Genomic DNA, 27,862 nt, shown 5'->3' with positions numbered 1-27,862 from the left:
TAATTTATTGCCAATGGAAGCAATTAATTTTCCATTGTATGCGCAAAAACAATATGGTTGCTCTTCTATAGGTGTTATATGTAATAAATTCAATTTATATTGTATATCATACGTATATACTCTTAAAGAAGCTGATGTAAGTGTTTTTGTTTTTAATGATAAATTTGTTGTTGTACCAACAATAAGACAATGTAAAGCTTCTAATTCACATGCACATACACTTAATGCAGCTTCTTCCATATCTAAAGATATTTTATCTAATATTTGTAAATTTACTGGATTTATAATTTTTATACATGAACCCCATTTTCCTTGTCCTGCTTTAAAAGTACCTATTCTATCATAATAATACTCATCTTCATTTTCTTCATCATTCGATTCATTTAATGAAGTATTATTTTCATATGTCTCCATTGCATTTTCTGTATCATTTTTATTATTATCTGATACATCTTTTTTATGATTTTGTTCTAAAGAAATGTTATCATTTGAATTAAATTCTTCATTAATATTTGAAGACTCATTTACATCTATATTATCCACATCACCATTAGGATACATATTATTATTTTCATAATTGTTTTCTTTTCTCTTTTCTGTATCACTCAATTTTATATCCTTTAAAGCCTTTTGTATTTCTTTTTGCGTATTTTCATCATACGAATTATGATCTGCCTCAATGATGGCTAGCATACGTATTTTTTTCTTTCTTTCTAATTCTAGTGATGAGTCATGATCATAAAATAAAGAAGGGAATGGCAATGGTACGATTTTTCGTGGGGTAAAAGTCAAATGCAATATGTTTTGACTAAAAACTTCACCTAATCTATAAAATCGAAATATTCTCAAACTATTAGATGATATAGCTACATAACCATCTGAACATTGTGGTGAATAGAAAGAAGAAGCATATTCTAACATATCATAATTTAATGGAGAATATAGGAATTTTCCTTGATGCATATAACATAAATATGTTTTTTCACAAAGTACTAGAAGAGCTGGATTTTTGTTTACATTTACAGGACATATTTTTATACTTTTGGCTCCTAAATATTTGGAATAATGATTACTTAATGTACCAGCAATAGGATCAATAATACTCCTTAATAATACACCTGTATTCAAACCAATATTTAAAAAAATAATATTACGTTCTTTATTAGTATTTCCATTATCATTCATTTCAGAAATACAAATATCTTGTGGAGATGAATTATTCGGTAATAAATGTGTAGATAATTGTTTGAAATATTTATCTTTTTCTATAGATAATAATCTAACAACATTATCTAAACACCCTACAGCTAAAAAGTTAGCTCTTACACGATTTGGTGGTATTTGTTGTATAGATAAACATAATACTTCTACATTTAAATTTTTTCTAAATATTTCTACTAAAGTATGTGATTCATCAATTTCAAAATAAATAAGTTCTCCACCACTTAAAGATATAACAATTTGTGAATTATTAGATGATGCAGCTTTGATTTGTTTATTTTTTGGTGCTACCCATTCTTGTACAATTTTACCATTTATATGTCTAATACCTGTATCATATACTTGAATAAACGAATTATCATATAATATATTAATATGTAAAGTAGTTACATTATTTAATAATAATGTATCTGATACTTCTTCAACACTTTCACCTATTTCTAGAATTAAAGTACTACCTTCAAAACTGACTACAATATATCCATCATATTCACTTAAATTATCTTTTTTTATTGTCCATATATATTTCGGTTTACCAGGTAATTCATTATCAGCTAGCTCTTCAATACTTAACCCATGTTGTAAGATACGTAAAGAAGATCTAGGACCTCTTCCACATAAAGTATATATTTGTGGAGTATGTGTATTTTTAGCATCAATTATTTTCATATCTAATATAGGTGAAAGAGAATATATTTGATCAACAAGATAAAGATTTTTTAATTTATTCGTTTTAAATGCTATGATAGCATTTTTTCCTAATGGATGATTAGATGTACACATGAACTGTTTATTATCATCACCAATTCCAGAGAACTGATAAAAATAATGATTACCAAATTCAGCAGCAACAAATAATGATCCCGATTTTAAAACAGATATTGAATTTGCTATAGGTACTGTATCAAAATATTTACATACAATTTCTTTTACAATACCATCTTCATGGTCTACTTCTATTTTATATAAATCTCCATATTCGGATTGAATAAGTATAAAAAAAAATTTCTTTATTCTATGCATAGTCCAACAAATAATAGAGATATTTTTATCTTGTCCTATTTCTAATCTTCTTGGATAAGCACAATATATATCTTCATGATCTACTTTTTTATAAACTATAAAATTTTCACAACAAATTAAAACACCACTAGGTCCTTGTTGACCACCAGGTAAAGGTATTAATAAATGAGCAGTAATATCTATAGGTAAAATATGTTTTTTTATTACATGATTTAAACCTAAATCTAATTCCCAAAAGCATAAAACTTTCTTTGCATAATCTAAATGGAAATTATTATTTTTGTCATCCTTTGTTATATGTTTATCATTTATATCATTATTACTATCTTTCCTTTCTTCATCACTTTTATCTTCATCATCATTTTCATTTTCTAATTCTTCATTTATTTGTTTATCTAAAGATTCATAATTCTGTTCAATAGATACAAACATAGGGTTTTCAAACCCTACATTTAAACCTACAACATCATGACAAATGGAATGTGATTTATGAGCTTCTAAAGGACTACTTATGGTTAAATTTTCTTTATTATCTCTATTTAAAATATATACAAATTTCTGTTTTTCAACAGCACATATCATTAATGCTCTACCTTTAGGATCAACAGCAATATATTCTCCTGGGATTATTCTTCTGATACCTGTCTTTCCATATGTTTCACAATGTACTCTAACAAAATCATTTTTTTCATTATTATATTCTAATATTACTAATCTACCTGAGTCACTACCTATAACTATATAATCTTTATTACTTCCTGTTAATCGAAACGTAGATATACTTCTTATAATACCAAAAATATCTTTAGATATTATCACATTTAATTTCCCTTGTTTATCTGATCTTAGTAACTCTAGTACTTGTCCTTTAGCAACAATTATTTCATGAAATCGAGGACCAGAAAAATTACCATAAACTGTCTTGGTAATAGCCGTAGGTTTCTGTAATGTCAGATGATACAACACTGGCATTTTTTTTTTTTATTTTATGGCAATAACACACAAAAATGAAAAATAAAAAAAAAAAAAATACATATATATTATATATATATATATATATATGTATGTATGTATGTATGTATTTTCTTTTTTGAATTGATATTACAATAACAAAGTTATAAAAGATCTGTTAAACAATAGTATCACAAATATGTATACTTAAAAATACATCTTATAAATAAATATAAATATACAAAAACACACATATATAAATATATATATATATATATATATATATATATATATATATAATGTCAACTCATGGCTGTTTCATATATATAACAAATAATATAATTTATATAACTTTGTTACTTTTATTAAACTTTCAACATAATCAAAATTTAAATATAAAATAACTGTTACAGTATAATAATATTATATTATTCAATATATGTTCCTATTTAATAGTATATTATATATATATATATATATATATATATATAATAATATCATTTTGTTTATATCCCCACTTCGATTTATATAATTAAAACAATGATAGAAAAAAAAAAAAAAAAAAAAACATAAATATTTATATATTATTCACTCATCATTTGGAATGAAACCTTTATATTTATTCATCCTGTGGTAAATATTTCATACCTTATTTAATTTTTTTTTTTTTTCTCCATAATATTATATATAATATTATGACGTTGTTGATAAATATTATATTTCTATTTAATTATAAATTCATCTTATTAATATATATATATATATTATAACAACTGTAAAAATAAATTAATAAATAAACCATATATAAATATATAAATATATATGATTTTAAAATTACATCTATCAGATTTTATAAAATATATATTTCACTTTAATAAGGATATATATATATTATATATTTTAAATAAAATAATTTTATCGTGTAAACATTAATAAAATATTAATTTATTGTAATAAATATTATATGGATATTTTTTTTTTTTTTTTTTTTAATTCATCTCATTTTTTTTGTAACTTTCAAAGAAAAAAAAAAAAAAATATATATATATATATATATTACTCCTTGTTGGAATATAATACATATGTATTATATATATATATATTATATATATATATATATATATATATATATATATATGTATGTATTCATTTTTAATTATAAATTAATTCCTAACAATGTAATTAAAGAAAATATCATATTTATAGCAATATATATTATAATATATTTAATATATATATTTATTTTTTTTATATATCAAATTTTCAATACATAAAATTTTTATGTTTCTAATGATCTTATCATGGGATTATATTTTTATTATCTATAAAATGAATAACATATTTAATTATAAAAAGTAAATTTTATTATTTTTGAAAGGTTAAAAAAATTAAATAAAATGAGGATTATTATACATATTTATTTACCATGATGAGGAAATAAACAACTGTAAATTAAACTCCCTTTCCTTTTGAATACATACATATATTTATATATATATATATATATATATATTATATATTATATCAATATATGGAAAGTATAATTTATTGTAGGTTCTTTTTATAAAATCATATTATATCTTCAGTATAATTTTATGGGAATTATATATTTTTCTAAAAGAGAATAAAAGAGTGTTTATTATTTTATTCTCCTTTTTTCTTATTTTTTTTGTACACATTTATATATTCCACATTCGTATTTGAAATATATTCTTTATAATGTTTGAAAGATAGATGATTTTTTCCTGGTGGCCATAAATATTTGACAGTTATATTCAAATTAAATTATTAAAAATGAGATAATAAAATATACATATATATATATATATATATATATATATTTATTTATTTTAAAGCAATGTTAAAATGAGGAAAAGAATAAAATATTAAATACCTTTAAGCGTGTATTTACACGTTGTTATATTATTATATGCTTTATTGTCATATGATAAATGAAGCCAAAAAAAAAAAAAAAAAATAAAATAAAAGGGAATATAAATAAATATACAATTATAAAATATGTCTTATTTGTTTCCCACCTGTTGAACATTTTTTTGTCTCTCCTAATTGTTTTAACATCATTTTTTTTTATCATACATCTCTTAATAATTTAAAAAATTAAAATAAGTACTTTTTCTTGGATACTAATATTTTTATCAATTTTTTATTTTATTTTGTGTTGATAAAAATAAAAGACATCTCATATATTTGTATATATATATATATATATATATATTTATATATTTATGTATTTTTTTTTTTTTTTTATGAAATGTCTTTCTCTAAATACTTCTTGTTATTAATAATTTGTTCTGTTCTTTTTTTTCTGTATGGTTTTAATAATAAATTTGTTTACTCATCCTATTTAAAGGATGACAAAATAAAATCAGTTTCTTTTGAGAATATACCAAATGAACAGGAAGAAAAACTTTATGGACATTCTCCATTTGGTCAGGAATTAATAAACTCCTTATCCTTGACCTTAAAGCGTATACCCTTAGTAGGTAGCTTTACAGAAATTAAATGCCCTTACATACCCCTACAAAAAAAATAAATAATATATATATATATATATATATATTTTTTTTATATTTACATATTCATAATATGGTCATACAATATTTCATATACAATATGTAAAATTCCAATTTTTTTTTTTTTTTTTTTTTTTTTTTTTTTTTTTATGACACACCCTTTTAAGTCATCGCGGAAAAAGTCAAGAGACAACTACAAAAAGCTGCCGAAAGTTTAGAACTAGGGAATCCAAATGATGAAATGTGTGAAATAAACTATTCAAAATTATGCCCAGAAGATTGGATTGATATGGGGGATGGTATAAGTTGTCTTAGTCCTTTAAACTATAAGGGTCCATGTGAAAAAAAAGTAATATTTAGAAATGCAACTGCTAAAAGTAAATATAATTTCTCTATTAATTGTAATGTATCTTGGCCTTGTACTAAAATTTGTATTGAAGATTTTTCAAAAAAATGTCCAGAAAATTGGATATATAATAGTGAAAATAATATATGTGAAGCACCAAAAAATTATGCAGGTAAATGTATTAGAGAAAAAAACTTTGATCATTATTCTCCATCTGAAAAAAAAATATGGACACAAATATGTGATATAAATTGGAGTTGTTATGATAAAAATTATAACTTTAATATATTATGTCCATTGAATTGGAAAAATAATCCAGATAACAAAACATGTTCTGCACCTATTTCTTATATGGGACCATGTAATAATATTCTTTATTTATATAATTTCAGTGATAAAGAAAAAATTACCATATCTCATAAATGTAATGTTGAATGGCCAGTACATGAAAAAAAAGAAATTAATTTTAATTCGTTATGTCCCATTGGTTGGCATATAGTAGATATAAAAGATAATATTTGTCAAATACCTTTATCATATAATGGTCCATGTAAACAAAATAAAGAAAATACGAATAATATGAAAAATATAAAAAATATTAATAATATGAATAATATGGATAACATAAACAATGTAGTATCTTTTAAAAATTTTAGTAAGGAACAAAAATATCATTATTCTCAAAGATGTAATGTTCAATGGCCATTAGAAAATGGAAATATAATTCAAAATGATCATTCGTTTTGTCCTTATAATTGGATTCTTATAAATGAAGAAGAACATATTTGTGTAGCTCCAATAGAATATGAAGGTCCATGCGAAAATATTTTCTCCTTCAAAAATTATACTGCACATATGAAATCTACATGGGCATCTGCTTGTAATGTCATTTTTACGGATACAATAAATGCCTATGTAAAACTAGGAAGCAGAAATAAGCAAAGAAGAAATCAGAAAATATTTGGTGGTACATCAAAAGACAAAAATATTTCTAATATAATACAAATTGGTCTTAAAAATGGACCCATGAATAATATTGGACACGTGTTCAATTATGATGATGAAAAGGTTAATATGGAAGAGAAAAAAACAAAAATAATAAACAATAATAATAATAATATCATTAATAATAATCATATTGATGATGAAATAAATTTAAACAACCTTATTGTAACCAATAGCACAATTACAGATTTAATTCTATTAAAAGAAACATCTGATGATCAACAACTAAAAGAAGAAATAGATGAAATTATAAAAAATTTCAAACAAGGACAAAGTACTACTTATACAAAAAAAAATCATAATCTAGAAAATATGAAATCTAACAACAAGGTTAATAGGAATAATTTTTCATTTATTCAAATTGGAGAACCAAACAAATATAATGCGCATCATGATAAATTAAAATTAAAAAGAAAAGAAAAGAAAAAATATATACATATGAATAATAATATACATGTGAATAAAAATATACATATGAATAATAATACAAAGCTTAATGATAATGTAAGAAAAGAACATCACAAAGAGGCGCCTATTTTATATAATAATACAGATAACATAAATGAAATAAAAAATTTATATGAGAATTATAAAATAGAAAAAGAAAACAATCCTTACCATAATTATGATAACCTTAATCGTATATGTCAAAATAAAAATTATAATATATGTCCTATTGGATGGACTTATATAAATCATAAAAAATGTTTAGCTCCAAAATCATATATATCAAAATTTTTAAGAACATGTAATTCTATATTAAATTTAGATGATATAGTAAAAACTATTTATGATGTAACACATGATTTATCATTTGTTAGTATTGATAAAAAAAAAGGAGAAATGTTAGAAAAAAATTGTAATTTAAAATTTCCATGTTTAGAATGTGAAAGAGATTATGTAAGAGTTAATTGTCCTTTGGGTTGGAAAGATTTAGGAGATGGTAAATGTAAATGTCCATCAGATTATCCTTTATATCTTAAAAATTTATGTGGTATTATTGTAAATTTTAAATATGCAAGTCCATTATTTAAAAAAAATTGGAGTTATCTATGTAAATCTGATTGGCCTTGCTTTTCTAGTTGTGAAAAAGATTATGGAAAGATTTGTCCTATAGGATATAAAATAATAAATGAACGAAGAGAAAAAAATAATGAACATATATTTATATGTACAAATGAAAATTGGAAAGATTATAAAAATGTAAATAATTATTTAGTGAATACAACTAATTACATACAAAATAGAAATTTATGTCATGTTATAGAAATATATAATAGTATGCTTTTAAAAAAAGAAATAGAAAAAAAATGTAATGTTACATGGCCTTGTATTGATAAATGTGAAGAAAATTTTTATCAAACATGTCCATATAATTGGATTTTCAAAGATAATAAATGTATTGCCCCATATTATTATGTACCTCCAAAAGGATGTTCTCAATCTTTTGATATTTTAAGTTTCAGCAATTTTGATAAATTCCTTTACTCCAATAAGTGTTTTGCTCCTTGGCCATGTAAGGACAACTGCCAACCTGATTGGATCAAGCCTTGTCCTCAAAAATGGACTCTAAAAAAGGTAAAGGATAAACTTTCAAGTGTGACAATAAATGTGAGGAGTGACAATGAACATAGTATTGATATGGACAATAATGTTGATACAGATGATAATGGTGACAATGAATATAGTATTGATATGGACAATAATAATGATATTGGAAATAATTTTGATCATAATAATAGTTATTATAATTATCATAGTGACGACAATAATAATAATAATAATAATATAGATGAATTGAAGGATAAAACATATTCCACATTTATCTGTTTTCCTCCTAGTTCCTACAAAGGACCTTGCAATCAACCATATGACTTAACAAATTTCACTTTCTTACAAAAACAAGATTTTTCATTCAGATGTAATGTTCAATGGCCATGTGGAAGTTCTTCACATTTTTCACGCCATTGGCAAACTGAACAAATATATGATGATATTAATTTTAAAAAAAGGAATACTCTTAAATTTTATAATTCCTTTCATTCATCTTCTTATATAAAATATAAAGATGCTTTCTTTTAAATAAAATATATATTATATATATATATATATATATAAAACAATATATTATATTATACCAATATTAAAAAAAAAAAAAAATTATAAAATTCAAATATATTAAATAGTACAAAATGGGAAACATATAAATTTTATATTTCAGTAGTTTATATATTTGTGTATCTTCATATTATATCTTAAAAAAATTTTAATGATTATACTGTATGAAACTATAATCATTTTTTTTTTTTTTTTTTTTTACAATTACATTTGATTCTATAGTCTTATTAAAATTTTTATAAAAACTTTATATACAAGTAAAATATATATAATATATATATATATTTCAATTGTGTAATTTTTTTTTTTTTTTTTTTTTTTTTTGTGAAGGAAACAAAATAAAAGGTATTTAATAAATATATAAGTAATAATAAAATAAGTATAAAATGTTCTAGCATTGTGTATATATATATATATCTATTATTACCCTTACAGGATTAAAATGACATTATTAAGTCCTTTCAAAAATGCAATCATTATATATATATATATATATGAATATTTATATGACAAGATCATTATTACACATCTTGCTTTAGGGCTTAATATATATTATATATTTTATACATATTTTACTTTATGTTATTTATTGTGTATCACTTTTTTGTGCTTATTTGGCTATCCAAAAATATATAATAAATATAATATATATATAATACAATTTTATTTTTTTTTTTACTTTTTCTTATAAATTCTTTAATACTTGTATATTACGATTTATGAAAAAAAATAATACACATATTTATAATATATATATATATATATATTTATTTATATTTATATTTATAATAATGTTTATTATGTTTATTATGTTTATTATGTTTGATAGTAGAATATATGAAAAAATATGCAAATGATAAAGAAGCATACGTATGTGTGAGAGAAGTATAAAGAGAAAGGGAGAAAAATACCCAAGGGCATAAAATATAAGAATTAAAAAATGTAAAATGATTTTTTTCTTAATATTAAATTAATAAATATCAGAAATATATACATTTATATATAATATATATATATATATATATATGTAATAAATATATTTAAAATATTTATGTGAATATTATTTTCTCCTTTGGTTGTAAGTCCAGGTTATTTACTCTTATTTAGCTCTAAATAAAATTCTTTGAAAAAAAATATGAAAAATGTTTTAAGAAAATATATATACTTATTTATACTTATAAATTTTGTTTTAAGTACATATAGTAAAGTTATAAAAAGAGGAGATAATAATATTACGAGTAATTATTTGTTTCCTAATAATTATGATAATGATTCAATTATATACAAGAAAAGGAATAGTAATAAATTTTATTTCCTTGAAAATGAAAGAAATAAATTAAAAGAATTATGGAATAAACTAACAACAAGATATTCAATTAAATTCCATACAGATGATGAATCATCAAATGAAGAAAATGGAAAGAATAATAAAATATCATTTAAAAATGTTTTTAATAAAATAAGTATACAAGATAATATGGAAATAATTAACAATGTTATAATAAAAAACAGTACAGTAATAAATCCAGAAATATTAAATGAACTTATGAAACAAAATAAGTTACTTACTATAAGATATAAAGATATTAATACCATAATAAATATTATTAACAATTATTATGCAGGCAAAAATTATCTCTTTTCTAAAGTTTTAATGCATGAGGTTATACATCAGGGCAAAAAAAAAACTTTAATAATATATGTAAAGGAATGTATTGTTCATAAAATATTGGTTAAGATACACTCTTGTGATAAAGAAACGAAAGAGGCTGATTCAAATTGGAATAAAATAAGAAAGGGTTTTCAAGAAAGTGGTAATGTGGAAAGGAATATACAAATGGATCATAAGGATGTAAAATTATTTGATAAAAAAGACAAATTATATGATAAAAAAGATAAATTATATGATCATAATGATAAATCATCCAATAATAATGACAAATTAGCTGATTCAAATGAAGTGTCACCTAACACAAATGTAACAAATTTTAATAAAGACGACAATCCAAATAATAAGGAAAGTGAAAATATTTCAATCGAAGAACAAAAGGAAGATATATTATTAAATAGAGAAAGTGTTTTATATAAAGATGTGTTAAATTATAATTTGAAAGAAAAAAGTGGATCGAATAGAAAACTTAGACGTTTTTTTGAGAATAAAATGAATATAAAAGAAAATAATATTTTTACATGGAATGAGAATATTTATAACCTTTTAGTAAATTCTAATTTATTTAAATATGTTCAAATGAAATTATATAATGATAAATCGTCTAATAAAAATATATTAGAAATTAATGTTATTGAGAATAAGAGAATGATATTTATTCCTAGTTTATCAAAAGGTTTTAATGATTTTTTAGAATTTTGTTTAAATTTATCATTTTCATATTTACATAATTTAAAATATTCAGATAAGTTTCGAATGAAATATTTTCAGAATTTAAATTACAAAAATAATAAACATAATTATGATTTTATATTTATAAATGATTTAATAGAATTGGAAAAGCTAAAAAAAAATTACCCTTCCTTTCAAATTATGGGTATGAATATAAATAAGGAGTATAAAAAGGAGGTACATACATCATCCTTAAATAATTTAATGACAATCATAAGTATTAAAAATGATAATAATGATGATGAAACGTTAAATATATCAAGTAGAGATATAAATGAAAGTAATTCAGTTTTATCTAGTACTCCTAAATATACATTACAAATAAAAGACATATACAATTATTTATATAAAAAAACATTCTTCTTTTTCTTTATTAAAAGAATGAACAATGTTATTTTGGAAGTAAAGATGAAATTTAAGAGAAAGGACTTTCAAAACTTTTTTTATTTTTTAAAAGAGCAAAAATATTATTCAAATGATAAAGGAAATACCCAAGTTTATTCAAACAAAAGTGATGACCACAATAATGATAATAACAAGAACGTTGATAATATTTATAATAATAATAATAATAATAGTAGTAGTAGTAATAATACTTGTGATAGTCTTTCTAATATTAGTAAGTGGAAAAATCGTCTTTTGTATAAATGCATGAATCTCTTTAGAGATGATAAAAAAAGCGTTTTATCAAATAAGTTATATAATTTATATGGATCGAAAATAAAATTGTCAACATCTATAAATTTATGTAATCCAAATTTATTTGAAACTAGTAATTTTTTAAAAAAATATTTTAATATAAAAAATAAATTCGATTTAATATTTTATTTTAACATGGAAAAGAATAATTTCCCTTATATAAATGAAAATTGCACAAATACAATACAAAATAATGATAGTAATAATAAGGAAGATAATTTAAATTCTAAAAATAAAAATGATAAATTACATAAAGACTTACAATATTTTTTTAAACATGTAAATAATAAAAGCTCTCATTTAAAATGGAATAATATTAACAACATATACTTGAATTATACTTTATATTTTAATAAAAATTATGAAATAAATATATATCATTTACTGTGTACCTTTCAACATATGATAAAAAGAAAAATTATAAAAATTAAAAATTATTATACAAAAGGAAGAAAAGACACAAAGAAAGAAAAAAAAACAAATGTTATAAATGAACTTCATTTATCAAATAATGATAATGTTAATTCTGTTTATATACCTTTATATTTTTTCAAATTATCAATAAATCATATGTCTCTTTTATTAAATATAATGTTTTCTTTTAAAAAAAATTTATGGAATTTTAATAATATATTATTTAATTTTAAAGATGATAATGATTATAAAAAGGGAAACAATATATTAACTTATTTAAAGAATATATTAAAATGTAACATAAAAAATGAACAAGACAATTCAAAAAAATTTAAAGAAAATATACAAAAAATAAATGTTACTGCTTCAAATGGGAATTTCTCAAATAGTAGCTCCTGTACATATACAGTCAATAATATAAATATGAATGATGCTTATAAAGAATATTTTAATAAAATGAATTTATCTTTAAATTATAAATTAATCTTTCCAGTAATATTTAATAACTATTTCTTAAATCTCCTTCATATGAAACTATATCTTTTTTTTAATTATAACATATTTGACAAATTACAAAATTATAATATAAACAACAATGAAAATAATAATACCCAACAATATCATAAACATCTAAATAATATGAATGTCAATATGAATATCCTTAAGGGTTATTATTTAAAAGGTAAAAAAAAAAAAAAAAAAAAAGAATATCATGATAATTCTTCCTATGGATTAGGTATCCTATTAGCTAATATGAATATATATTTAAATTTTAAACTTTATGGAAACAATTTCTTGCCTTCATTGGTATTGAAATCAAAGGAAGATAATTCAAAGTTTAATTATTTATTATGATCTGTTTTTTTCTATAATTATATATAAATGTATTTATATATACTTTATTTGGATATATTATAAATAAATATATATATATATATATATATGTATATTTTTATTTTATTTTTTTTATTTTTTGGTATAAATAATAATTTTTTTTAAAAGTATAAACTGAAATAACATTAAAAAAAAAATAATAATAAGAGGATATATTAATGATATAAAATAAAATAAAAATATATATTATATATAATATAATATAATATATTATGTTAAATTACGGTGTTTTTCGAAGTATTTTTATTACCCCCTCTCCATTATATATAAATAAATAAACTTTTTATAAATTTATATATAAACAGCAATATATTTTACTGGTATTTATTTTATTCTATTTTTTTTTTTTTTGTCATTAAATAAATTATATATGGATAATGAATTAGAATATAAAAAGAATATCTCAAAAATATATATATATATATATATATATATATATATATATATATATATTATATATGTACATTTTGAAAGTATAAAAAAAAAAATAATAATAATAAATAATATAATAACAAAATTATGTAATCTGATATAACAACAATATAATATATATTATATATATTATATATTTCTATTTATTTTTTTTTTTTTTTTGTGAGATCAATATGATTACTTCCATAAATGTTATCCATGAATTACTAACGACAATTTATTGCTGCATTTTTTCAAGAAAGAGAAAGGACATATATAAATATGATGTATTGTTATATTTACAAGACTATTATTATTTTGATGTAATAAAAAGAGTAAGTGATGATATAAAAGAATTGGATGATGATTCTATAACAATTGAAATAAATAATAATGAATATGAAGATATAACGAATGGAAATACGAGTTCCTCTTTTTTTAATTCTACATTTGAAAACTTTTGTATACATAGAGGATATGATATAATAAAAGATAAAACATATTCAAATGAATATGAGAAAAGGGTTGATTTTCTTCATGAGCTTCTTTGTGACCTATTATGTTTATTATTAAATAAAAATAATGAAACAAAAAAAGAAAACGATGAAAAGAACAACAATAATAAGAAGAAAAATATAAATTATAATAAAGATAGAACAATTAACAAAATGTATCATAACGATAATTATTATTTATTAAAAAAATCTTGGGAACATATTCAAGACATTTTAAAAGATATAAATATATTAAATGAAAATAAATATGTAGAAGATAATATTAATGAAAAAAATATAAAAGATATATTATATATTCAAAAAGAAAAATTAATAAAGAATGAAGATATAATAATTAAAAAAAATGTAGATATAAATAAAATAACATTATTAAATAATTTAATTGAAAAATATAATAATGAATATAAATTCAGATTTTATTATATTTTCTTAAATAATTATCTAACTATTCAAACAATGTTAACATCAAATATGATATATTTATATTCATATGAAATACAAAATATTATACAAAAAATTATAAAAATTAAAATAAATTTATATCAACCATTAACTATTTATGATGTCTTATCTTTTCAATATGATCAAATTGTGTTTCATAAAAGTTCTTATATGAATTTAATATCTCCTGTAAAAAAAATTAAAATATTAAATAATATTGTAGAAAGAGGAGGAGACCCTGATGAATTTTCTAAAAAAGTAATAATCAAAGATGTTATTAATGCAAATATTTCTTTAAAAGCAAAGTTTAATAAAGCTAGAACACAAAATGATAATAACTGGGGAAATAGTAAATATAAAGTTAGAAATTATTACGATAACAATAGACGGTGATGTATTCAGTTAAATTATTATAAAATAATAAGGAAATAAATGAATATAAATATAAATATATATATATATATATATATATGTATATGTTTATGTATTTGATTTTTTTTTTTTTTTTTTTTTTTTTTTTTTTTCATCCTTTGTGTGCATTTATAGATTTATACATACCAAAAAAATAATATAAAATAAAATAAACTTTTTAAAAATTTTAAATAATGATACCATATAAAACGATATTGACCCATATAGCTATTTTATGATATACAAATGTTTTATAAATTTCCACTTTACAAAGATGAAAAATAACATATACATATATATATATATATATATATATATATATATATATATATATGTATATACGTAATACTTCATTTTGTATGATCTTATAATGCTCCTTAAACGTCTACATCTCAAAGGTTTATAATATATAAGTATACGTTCTTATAAATAATAATAAAATAGAAAAAATTATTTGTTTATTATGCTATATTTTTTTTTTGGGGTTATTTTCATTATTTTGTGAAATTATACCAACATAAAATGTATATATTAAAATTACTCATTAAATATTTGTTATTTTCAAATGATTAGATAATATTATATATTTTTTTTTTTTTTTTTTTTTTTTTTTTAAACATGTTATTTCTTTGGCATATATATATACCCCAAAATTCTGTTGCTTGTGCGTCTAATATATTTACGATGACATATGCTTATCGATCCTTGGCATTTGTATCATTCCTTTTATTTTCTTATTTGTTTTTCCATTTTACCTACATGTTAACATGCAAACAAAATTTTATTAATAGAATATTATCAACAAATTCATTACATATTGTGCATGATTTCTCCTTTGTTCAAAATGATATAAAAAGGAATATTATAAATGATGACACACATAAGGAAAATACAGCCAATAGGAATAAACACTACAGGAGTGATAAAGAAAAAAGAGAAAAAGGAAATCCACAGACAATAGAACATAATTACAATCTTATGAATATCAGACATAATAACAATCAGGGGGTAAATTCCCTCTATAGTGTTCAAAAAAAAGAAAATAAAAAATTTTATTCCATTAAACTTAATGAGAAAAACTTTAGATGGAGTATGATATTAAGTATTGGTTCAAAAAAAAAAGATTTAGAATTAGGTATCCTTACAAATAGTAATATTACTGGTTTATATTGCTCTTATAATTATAAAGATAATGATGAATTAAAAAACTTTAAATATGATATAACCGTTTCAGAAGATTTAAAGTATATTGAATGTAAGAGTACTATGTGTGACAATGTAGAACATAGTAGTCCTTGTTTACCTTTAGAAAATTATTTAAAATTAATAAATGATTATAAAATAAGAAAGAGAAGTTGTCAAAATAAATTTTGTGATTATGTAAACAATATGAATTTTCTAAATATGATTGATAAATTAAATGATAGAAATTTATCTATTTGCTCTTTTAATACTACAATTAATAATGAACAAATAAAAGGTTTTTATTTTAAAGATTCTTTTTTTTTATATAAGAAAATAAAAACTTCTTTTTTATATTTTGCATGTATATCAGAAAGTGACCCTTTACATTTTAATGATATATTTTCTGGATTTATAGGATTAGCAAATTATATTAATGATAAAGAAAAATATCATAATCAAAATAAAAATATATATTCTACAATTTTATATTCATTTATATATAAATCTATTTCCAAAAAAAATATCTTTTCTTTATGTTTTAAACAAGGAGGAGGATTTATTACTTTTGGTGGATATGATCAAAATGTCTTATCAAAAAAGGAAACAGCTTTATCAAAAATACAATTATATTCTATAGATAAAAATACAAACAAGGAATACATACAACAATTAAATTCTTTTGATGTATATGATCTTTTATGGATACATTATTATTCAAAGAATAAATCTTATTATAGTCTTTTCCTCAAAAACGTCATAGTAACGATGGATCAAAATAAAGTTAATAGTGTAATTAATGCAGAGGCAATAGTCGATTCCTGTAAGGAAAAATAAATAAATAAATATATATATATATATATATATATATATATATATATATATATACATATACATATTTACGTTGTATATTTTATTTTTTTTTTTTTTACAGATAATTATTTTTTGTCTTTTCCAGCTGACATTACAATAAAATTAAAAAATTTTGTTCATGACAAATGTCCTGACACAGATCAATTTAATGATTGTTCAAATTTAATTGAAAAGGGACTCATCAAACTGAAGAACAAAAATATAAAGGATTTTCCAAAAATAGAATTGTTATTTGAGTAATGATATATATATATATATATATACATATATATATTTATTTATTTATTAATTTATCTTTATTTTGTGTGTAGGGAAGGAACAGTAATAATACATCCAGAAGATTATATAATACATGAAAGGTAAATTATACACATAATATATATATAATATATATACTATATATTTTTACATTTATTTTATTTTATTTATAGTGATGGTGTATATAGAGTGCTAATAAATTCATCAGGGGAATTAAAATTAGGCATTCCATTTTTTTTAAATAAATATTTAATATTTGATAATGAAAATGAGAGACTAGGTTAAGAAGTAGTACATACAGATATTTAACCATATTAATTTGTAAATATCCACATTTTTTTACACATAAATAAATAAATAAATAAATAAATATATATATATATATATATATATATATATAAGTATATGTATATATTTTATTTTTTTAGGGATTGGTAAATCAGAATGTGCTCTTGAACTAAACGACAATGAATTACTTGGAGTTGACCTTTCATCAAATGATGATCCTTACGAAGAAAAAGATGACGTAATTAAATAGATAAATAAATATATATATACATACATATATATATATATATATATATATATATATTTACATTTTATTTTTAAGGATTCAATGAAGGAAAATTTTTTTCAAAAATACAAAACACACATTATTTTGATCTCTAGTGGGATATTTGTCTCTTCTATTATTGGAAGTATCTTATATTTTAGTTGAACATATAGGAAGAGAGAGAAAATAAAGTTTTATAAAATATTTGGAATGACAATTTTTTTTTTTTTTTATAATTAAATGTTACTCTTTACCCATTTCTCATAATACATAAATAAATATATATATATATATATTATTTAATATATTTGTCTATATAATATACTTTTTTCTTTTTTTTTTTCTTTTTTTTTTTTCTTTTTTTTTTTTTTTTTTTTTTTATGTATATATTAAATTGCTCTTTAAAAAAAAAAAAATATAGTATATAATAATCACAATGAAAACTTAGCATTATAATATATATATATATATACCATATAATGTTTATTTTTAAAAATTATTACACATATAATTATTAATATATATATATATATAAAGGCTTGTAAGGTCATAATAAAAGTGCTTAAAATAATATATATAAAAAAACAATATATTTAATATATTTATTATTATGATTTCCTTTAATATTCTTATATTATTTACATTATTTTTTTTTTTTTTTTTTTTGTGTTTCATTAAATTAGATGTCCTTCTCCTACCTTTTTAAAAATATTAATAAAAAATTTAAAGGTGTATCTAATCTAATATTATCGAAATGGATATTTATGAACATCAAATTTGTTATAATAAAATATACGTATTCTTATATACTTAACATATAATTGTACATATATATATATATATATATATATATATATATATATATATATATATATATGCTTTTCTTTTAATTTTTGTATTTTATTATTTATTTTTTTTTTTTTTTTGAGGATGCAAACATTTTTGAAAGAAAATATAATCAACAATATAACTAAAAACCATGATATAAAAAATATAAATTTATATTTAAATAACATTGAAGAGAATATTATAAAAATAAAGAATGAAGGGCAAAGTATTATAGATGATGTATTTTTGGCCTTTAATGGGTCCATAAGTCATCTTTCTTTATACTCTTATTTATATGATCATAATATAAATGTAGGATTAGAATGCTTAAATTTTATTTATGAACATAGTTATATTGAAGAAGAGAAAGTTATTGAAGGTGATGCTAAAGATGAAGAAAAAGTAGTTGATATAACTAAATTTGATTCAGATATTATGTATTATATAGTTAAGAAATTTAAAGAAACATATGAAGAAAATTATAATTTAACAGTTAAAGATTTAGAAAATATTATTCTTGAATATAAAGAAAAAATATATGAAGAGTCTATTAAATTATATAAAGAAAAATATAATGATGGTATTAAAATATATAATACTTTTTTAGATATCTCTCATTTTTATTATGATGGAAAAAAAATGAAATTTTTTAAAAAACAAAAAAATGATTCAATTCAAAATTATAATGAATATATTAATGCACATACAGATGTAGAATTTTATGAATTAAAATATCATTTATTAAGTAAAAAAATTAAAGGTCATCCTTCTGTTCTATTCTGGTCAGATGCTATTAATGAAATTCATATAAAAGATAAAACTATTATTACATCTGTAGATTCAATCAAACTAACTAATACTGGGCATCAACACATTATTGGTATATTAGGACTAAATAGAGATGGTGAGTTAGTTATACAAGGTATTAGAAATGAAGTCAAATTATTTATTAATCAATCGTGTATTATTAATAATGGAATTTATTGTATTGGTCATATTATATTATTACAAGGACGCATGAAATTGTTAAATAAGACATTCTATGTTACTGAAATTATGCACCCTCCCAGGTAATAATGAAAAACAAGTGTTATACATATTCAAATGTATATGTTAACATATATGTGTTCTTATGTATAAGTTTATATGATAATATATATATGTTAATGTGTACATGTTTACATATGTAAATATATATATATATATATATATATATATATATTTTATTTTATCGCTTAAAAAAAAAAAAAAAAAAAAAAAAAAAAAAAACACTTATATACATATAACACTTTATATACAACCAAATGATTCTTTTTTTTTTTTTTTTTTTTTTTTTTTTTTTGTTATACAGAAATTATGACGACGAAAAAAACGAAGAAGATATTTTCTACGACTTTGAAAATGAAAACGAAAAAAAAGAAATTGGTGAATATGAAATAATTGTACGTAATAATGATAAAAAACAAAATTGGATTATTATGCATGATATATATTTAGATAATCCAAATACTTTTGAAATATTAGAAAAGATGTTTTCCTTATATGTAAATACATATCCAGATAATGAACTACCCATTGGTTTTATATTAATGGGTGATTTTATAAGTTTAAAATTTGATTATAATAAAAATTTTAATGATTTATATATTAAAGGATTTGAAAAATTATCAATTCTATTAATTTCTAAATTTAAATTAATATTACAAAATTGTTATTTAATATTTATCCCAGGGAAAAACGATCCATGTGCATGTAAAAATAGTATACCTAAAATGCCTATTCTTCCATATTATATAAAAAAATTTGAACAAAATATTCAGTCCTTTTTTTCATGTAAAACAAAAATTATATTTGCAACAAATCCATGTAGAATTCGTCATTTTAATAAAAAAATGATTTTCTTTAGACAAGATATTTTAAATGATTTAATATGGAGCTCTTCTATTAATGCAACTGATGATAATAAAAATAATCTACAAGATATATTAATATCAACTATAGTTGGACAAAGTCATATATATCCAATTCCACATGATAATCGAATATTAAAACGTTATTCTTCTTTTCTATTTTTATATCCTTTACCAAATTTTATATGTATCAGTGATAATACATGTAACAGTTTTATTTCATATGCTTCAGATAATACTAGCGATTCCATTATATCCAATTCAGATCTATCTTTTACCAAAAAGAAAACATTTACCGTCTATAATGTATTACAACATGATGCCAAGAGATATGTAGTTCCTATATAAAAAAAAAAAAAAAAAATGAATCAAGCAAACATAAAATTATTTTTTTTTTTTAATCAAATTTTTTTAAATATTTATATATATATATATATATATATATATATATGTTTGTATTTATTTATTTGTTTCATTATTTATACTTTTTTTTTTTTTTTTTTCTTTTTTTTCTTTTTTTTCTTTTTTTTCTTTTTTTTTTAAAATAACCTTTTTATTAATCATAGTAATATATTTTACACTTGGATTTTATATAATTCCACAGTTTGTTTTTTTCTATAAAATTATTATGTGCAACAATTATTATTTGACTTTTTGCTCTACTCAAAGCTACGTTTATACGATTTTTATTCTCACAGAAAGATTCAAAAAATACATTGCTGTGTAGTTGAGAACTGTCGTTATCCATTGAAATGGCTAGTTCGTTCATAATATTATTTTTGCTAATTATATTATTTTCGCTAGTTGTATTATTTTCGCTAATTATATTATTTTCGCTAATTATATTATTTTCGCTAATTATATTATTTTCACCAATTATATTATTTCCACTAATTATATTATTTTCACCAATTATATTATTTCCACTAATTATATTATTTCCACTAATTATATTATTTCCACTAGTATTATTTTCATCAGGTACAAAATTTTCATCCTTATTATGTTTTATTTTTTCTCTTTTTTTTTCTAATTGCGCTGGGCACATAACGCATGAAAACAAAATAATTTCTTTTTCTATTCCTTGGAACGAATCGACTGTACTAACTCTAACTCTTTTTAATTGGTTGGCTTTTTTTGAATTGTTTAATTTATTTTTGATATATGAGGATTGTGATTTGTATAAAGAGATGATACCTATATCATCTGGATTAATATCATTATCAATCATATTTTCACATATTCTAATAATTATACTTGCTTCCATGATATTAATATATGAAGACTTATATAGTATTTCTTTATAATTGCTTCTAATTAATATTAGATTGACGTGTGAATTATATTTATGATAATGTATTTTGATTTGCATGGTACTTTTTGCATTTTTAATACGATTATTATAAAATAAATAGCTACATATTTCACTAATACATGGATGACATCGGTATTGTTTATTTAGAATAATTAATTTATTAATATAAGGAGTATGTTTTTTGTAATTATTACAATTTTGCCTTTGTGTATCGTGTTCTTTTTTTTCTATATATAAATCGAACATTTTTTCGTATAATAAATATTTTAAAGTACAATATTCTTGATCATTTAGATTATTTACAATATCTATGATATCATCGATATTTTTAGTGTAGTCATGAATATTATTATGACTTTTTATATTTTCATCATATAAATGATTATTATTTATGTTTGTATTTTCATTTTTTATATTATCATCCATGTTGAAATTTTTATTTTTTTCGTTTTGTACAAAATAATATTTAATAAATAATTCATTTTCAATAAGTCTTGAAAACATACTACGACTTAAATCATTTTTACTTTTTAAAACAAATCCTAATTGTTTTACATCACCTATAAAAATAAATTTTTTTATAGGATATTTCATAAAAAACTTTAAAAGTGTTAATTCATTAATTTGTGTGCCTTCATCAACTATTAGATAATTTATATTATGTCTTATGGTATTGATTTTCTCGAACAGATGTATACTTCTACAAGTACCTGCGATGACTCTTTTGTTTTTATATTTATTTTTTAAAACAAATTCTTTATTTTTTTTTAAAATGTTTAATAACTGATCGAAATTTTTTATTTTTTGTATATGTTCTTCTTTCATATAGGAAGGTATATGATATAAATTTTTTTTTTTATCATTAATATTATTTCTTTCAATTTCATGATTATTTTTCACATACATATTATCATTATTGACTACTTTCATGTTATCTGAGTTTGTTTCTTTTTTATTATGAATTGTACTTTGCATATTATCTATTTTAGTACTTATATTATTTAAATACTTGGATAATTCATCAACACTTTTATCTTCTCTTAAATTGAGAGTAATAAAGTTCGTTATGAGAAAAAAATTTATTTCATATATATTTCCTATTCTAGCAAAATCATAAAAATTAAAATCAAATTTTAATTTTAATAAAATATTATCAACACCTAAATTAGTATTACACATTAATAAAATTTTATTTTGCTTTAAACGTTGTTTTTTATTTATATGTTCAATGATTTTCATATCCGTTTCATTTATATGTTGTGAGTATATATGATCATCATCTTTTTTGTTACTTTCTGATTCATAATTATATGAATCATCTGAATTACTATTTGTTTTTGAAGTCGTTTTTTTTTTTTTTCTTATATTTGCTTTCTTCTTATTTTTTTTTTCTTCCTCTTTTTCTTCTTCTTCTTCATGTGTTAATATTTTATCTAAGTATAAAAGGATATTACAAATAAGTGTACTTTTTCCTGATCCAAAAATACCATTAACTAGCAAGCTATTATTGCTACTATAATTGTCGTCATAAAAATGGGTGTTTTCACAAGAGTTATTGCTACGAAATATTTCGTTTTTGTCATTTATGTCATTATTTTCACTTTTTTCATTTTTTTCATCATTTTCATTATTTTCACTTTTTTCATTATTTTCACTTTTTTCATTATTTTCACTTTTTTCATTATTTTCACTTTTTTCATTATTTTCACTTTTTTCATTATTTTCACTTTTTTCATTATTTTCACTTTTTTCATTATTTTCACTTTTTTCATTATTTTCACTTTTTTCATTATTTTCACTTTTTTCATTATTTTCACTTTTTTCATTATTTTCACTTTTTTCATTATTTTCACTTTTTTCATTATTTTCATTATTTTCATTTTTCTCTGGTCCGGCATACTTAAACCAGTTAACGACACAAGTAATTATATCCTTCTGTTTCTTGTTAAGCATTTTATTTTCTTTTATAATTTGTAAAATTTCTCTTTTAAATTGTGCATTAACATAATTTAATACTATTTGTGTATCGAGCATTGGATTGAATTCCTTTTTAATACCAATTTTGCTACATATATAATTAAAATTTATAAAATTATTTGTTTGTAAATTATTATGTATCAAATTAACATTATTGTTATTATTTGTATGATTTATATATTTGTTAGTGTGAAAACGATTTGCTTGTACTATTGAATTATAAAAATAAAATAGATATTTTAAATTATCTACATGCTCTAAAAATTTGATTAAGAATAAACAAGAAGAGAAATATATTTTTTTATGTCTTTTTAAAAAATAAGAATAATTTTTTGTTGATGCAAATTTTTCTTTTAAAAATAATTCATTCATATATGTAAACGTTTCAATGTTTAATGGATAAATTTCTAAATAGTTATTACTTAGCTTATTCCACTTTGAAATAAATATTAATAAATCATTTTGATTTAAATATAAATCATTTTTACTAAATATAATTATTTGATTTACATTTATATATTTATTCTTATCTTCTATTATTTTCCTTTTATTTTTTTTTATTAAAAGATATTTTGTTTGTTCATTTACACTTAAAAAAAAACGTCTACTCATATAATTACTTGTATGAATATTCTTATTTGTATCATTTATACTATAAAAAATTTCACAATCATTTAAAAATAAAATATAATCATCATCTATAAAATTAGTTTTTTTTTCATCATCTAAATTTATAACTGGTGTAAATATATCATTTTTCACCTCTACCTTTTTTATGTTACATATTTTATTATAATTCTCTACATTCCAGTATTCTGAAGCTTCATAAGTATTATTTTGATTACTATTTGTTTTATTTTGATTACTATTTGTTTTATTATCATTACTATTTGTGTTATTATCATTACTATTTGTGTTATTATCATTATTGTTTGTTTTATTATCATTACTGTTTGTTTTATTATCATTACTGTTTGTTTTATTATCATCATCATTGTAATAATTATTATTATTGTGAATCATATGCCCATGCTCCAATCGCTCAATCATTTCCTCCCCTTTAATTTTCTTCTTATATATATTTCTATCATTAAAAAATTGTATCAAATCATCATGGAAATATAATATTTTAGCTGTTATTTCATAATATATTTCATATAATATAGAGTTCATAAAATATAAAACATATTCCGACTTGTTCCTAAAAAAATTGGGAATTTGAAAATATTTCAAATTACTTAATTTATTTTTTATATCTATTTTATTATTTAATAATTTAATATATATAGGTAAAAATAAATTATTCTTATTAATATTATTTATATCTTTAATATGAAAATTAAAATTATTACTTTTAAACATATTTATATTTTTTATTTTATATAACTTACAGTAGCTATTTTCATCATCTTCTTCTTCTTTATCTTCAAGGACAATATTTTTGAGTAAAATAAATTCATCATTGACTTTTTTCTCATTTGGGTTCCTACAATTATTGCACTCCTCAAAACTGTTGGTTCCTTCTTTATCATTTATATGATTATTATTTGTATCATCATCATATTTATTTGTATCATCATCATAATGATTTTTATTATTCATGGTGTACATCTCTTTTTCTTTGTATAAATTCTCAACAAATACATTATCATTTTTTTTAATACCTGAAGATGTTTTATTCACATAAAAATCACGTGTGTAATTATTCGTTATATTACATTCTTCATTTAATACAGATTCTGTTTGTATATTTCCATTTTTATAATTATAATTATCATAAATTTTGTTTTCTTTTTTATCATCATATGAGTTATCATCATTTTTATTGTCAGTGTGTTGTTGTATATCAAGATCCATTGATGAGCATAAAACATTTTTATGAATGTTCATATGAGAATAATTATTTAAACTAACAATTTTGCCTATGTTAATAATTTCATCGTATATCTCTTTATTGTCATCCTTATTATTATTATGATAAAAAAACACAGTTTTTTTTTTGTCTTCTGATAAGTCATATATATATGGACTACTATTATTTGTTTGTTCTTCATATACAATATTGTTTGAATGATTATTATTTATAAAATTATTTGTTATGTTATTATTTCTAATAAGATTATTTTTGACATCCTCATTTCTCATGACTTCTTGTTTATGATTATTCTGTTTATGATTGTTCTCTTTATGATTGTTCTCTTTATGATTGTTCTCTTTATGATTGTTCTCTTTATAATTATTTTTTTTATGATTATTCTCTTCATAATTATTTTCTTTAAAATATCCTTTTGTGTATTCCCTATTTGCGAGGTCGCATATATCTGTGGTTGTTATATTATTTGCTTCATCTCTTTTATTATTAGATATAGATTTGTTTATATCATATGAATTTTTTTTCTCCATAATTTTAGAAGTGTCATGAATATTATACGATTTGTTATTTTTATTTTTATTATATAATAAAGAATGGTTATATTTATTTTTATCATTATTATAAATATCTTTATCTTTTGTGTTTGTTAAAAAATTATTATATACAACATAGCATCCAAAATTTAAATATTCTTCATCTATTGTTGATTTTTCTCTTGTAGATAATTTATCTTGTGACAAGTTATATAATTCGAAACAATTATCTTTCTCTATAATAAATCCATCTAGCCATTTTACATTTTTTTTTTTATAAAATAAATTTTTATGTGTATAAATTATATTAATGAGTGCATGTTCATTTTTTAATTTATTATTATTATGATATATTGATTTATCATGATTAAATGTATGAAGATTGTTTTTTTTTTGTATCACAATATTTTTATCTTGTTCATTCTCTTCATTGTATATATTATACTTACTATTAAAATTATTATTTGCAATATTACTTTTATTAATTGATTCGTCCTTAATGTCAATTTTTCTAGGCACCTGAAATTTGTTATTATGACAGAGGTTTGTATGATAATGATTATTATTAAAAATATTATTATTATTGAAAATATTATTATTATTATTATTATTATTAGGACTAGGATTTTCGTCTATATTTTTATCATAACTATTTTTTTTATTATCATCATTGTGTATGTTGTGTGTAGCCCATGGAGAAGACATATTTTTTATATTATCGAAATAATCATCTTGATTTGTATTATTATTATTATTATTAGATATGGATTCTCTTTTTTTTTTAATAGATTTTAATTTTTCTACACAAAAACTATTAATTCTTTTTTTTACTTTTTCTCTCTTTATTTCTTTTGTAACTTCAACTGGTACATCATTTTCTATATAATTATTTATATCAATGAATTGTATTATATGATTTGGTAGTTCGATTTCTTCTTCAATATTATTTAAATTTATTAAATTACTTAATGTACTTTCTATACAACATTTATTTATATTTAATAAACTTATTTTTGTCATTCCATAGTTATCTATTATTTCACAAAATCCTTCTTGCCATTTTTTATTTTTCTGTATCTTCTGGTGAGTATATAAACATTCGTATGTTCTTTTCACATTATTTAAATTCATTCATAAAAGGTCAGGAGAGAGAAATATAATAAAAATATTATAATA

The 27,862-nt window shown here is 19.8% G+C and overlaps 7 protein-coding genes across 7 annotated transcripts in view; 5 read left to right on the top strand and 2 right to left on the bottom strand.

The window, feature by feature from the left end:
- Positions 1-3,216, bottom strand: part of PADL01_1235400 (splicing factor 3B subunit 3, putative) — a gene marked incomplete at both ends in the record, with an annotated part of 4,535 nt that extends 1,319 nt beyond the window's left edge. The window contains one exon of the mRNA XM_028683322.1: positions 1-3,216. This exon is cut by the window's left edge and continues 270 nt beyond it. Within this exon, the coding sequence (XP_028539512.1) occupies positions 1-3,216 (3,216 nt within the window).
- Positions 3,217-5,467: 2,251 nt separating this feature from the next.
- Positions 5,468-9,162, top strand: PADL01_1235300 (CPW-WPC family protein; the record flags this gene model as incomplete). Its single annotated transcript, XM_028683321.1, has 2 exons — positions 5,468-5,699; positions 5,897-9,162. The coding sequence occupies 2 exons, from the start codon at positions 5,468-5,470 to the stop codon at positions 9,160-9,162; spliced, it is 3,498 nt and encodes a 1,165-aa protein (XP_028539511.1).
- A 1,171-nt stretch (positions 9,163-10,333) lies between these two features.
- On the top strand, positions 10,334-13,567 carry PADL01_1235200 (conserved Plasmodium protein, unknown function; the record flags this gene model as incomplete). Its single annotated transcript, XM_028683320.1, has 1 exon — positions 10,334-13,567. One exon carries the CDS (start codon positions 10,334-10,336, stop codon positions 13,565-13,567), a length of 3,234 nt encoding a protein of 1,077 aa, XP_028539510.1.
- A 644-nt stretch (positions 13,568-14,211) lies between these two features.
- PADL01_1235100 (conserved Plasmodium protein, unknown function) lies at positions 14,212-15,366 on the top strand (the record flags this gene model as incomplete). The annotated part of the gene is made up of 1 exon (XM_028683319.1): positions 14,212-15,366. The coding sequence occupies one exon, from the start codon at positions 14,212-14,214 to the stop codon at positions 15,364-15,366; it is 1,155 nt and encodes a 384-aa protein (XP_028539509.1).
- Positions 15,367-16,002: 636 nt separating this feature from the next.
- Positions 16,003-18,415, top strand: PADL01_1235000 (aspartyl protease, putative; the record flags this gene model as incomplete). The annotated part of the gene is made up of 6 exons (XM_028683318.1): positions 16,003-17,389; positions 17,501-17,675; positions 17,751-17,798; positions 17,871-17,977; positions 18,126-18,223; positions 18,308-18,415. 6 exons carry the CDS (start codon positions 16,003-16,005, stop codon positions 18,413-18,415), a joined length of 1,923 nt encoding a protein of 640 aa, XP_028539508.1.
- Positions 18,416-19,180: 765 nt separating this feature from the next.
- Positions 19,181-21,336, top strand: PADL01_1234900 (DNA polymerase epsilon subunit b, putative; the record flags this gene model as incomplete). Its single annotated transcript, XM_028683317.1, has 2 exons — positions 19,181-20,148; positions 20,430-21,336. 2 exons carry the CDS (start codon positions 19,181-19,183, stop codon positions 21,334-21,336), a joined length of 1,875 nt encoding a protein of 624 aa, XP_028539507.1.
- Positions 21,337-21,544: 208 nt separating this feature from the next.
- Positions 21,545-27,817, bottom strand: PADL01_1234800 (conserved Plasmodium protein, unknown function; the record flags this gene model as incomplete). Its single annotated transcript, XM_028683316.1, has 1 exon — positions 21,545-27,817. The coding sequence occupies one exon, from the start codon at positions 27,815-27,817 to the stop codon at positions 21,545-21,547; it is 6,273 nt and encodes a 2,090-aa protein (XP_028539506.1).
- Between the last annotated feature and the right edge of the window lie 45 nt (positions 27,818-27,862).

This window comes from Plasmodium sp. gorilla clade G2 (assembly GCF_900097015.1).
Source record: "Plasmodium sp. gorilla clade G2 genome assembly, chromosome: 12".
NCBI lineage: Eukaryota > Apicomplexa > Aconoidasida > Haemosporida > Plasmodiidae > Plasmodium > Plasmodium adleri (nom. inval.).
This window is presented reverse-complemented; position numbering and strand designations above follow the sequence as displayed.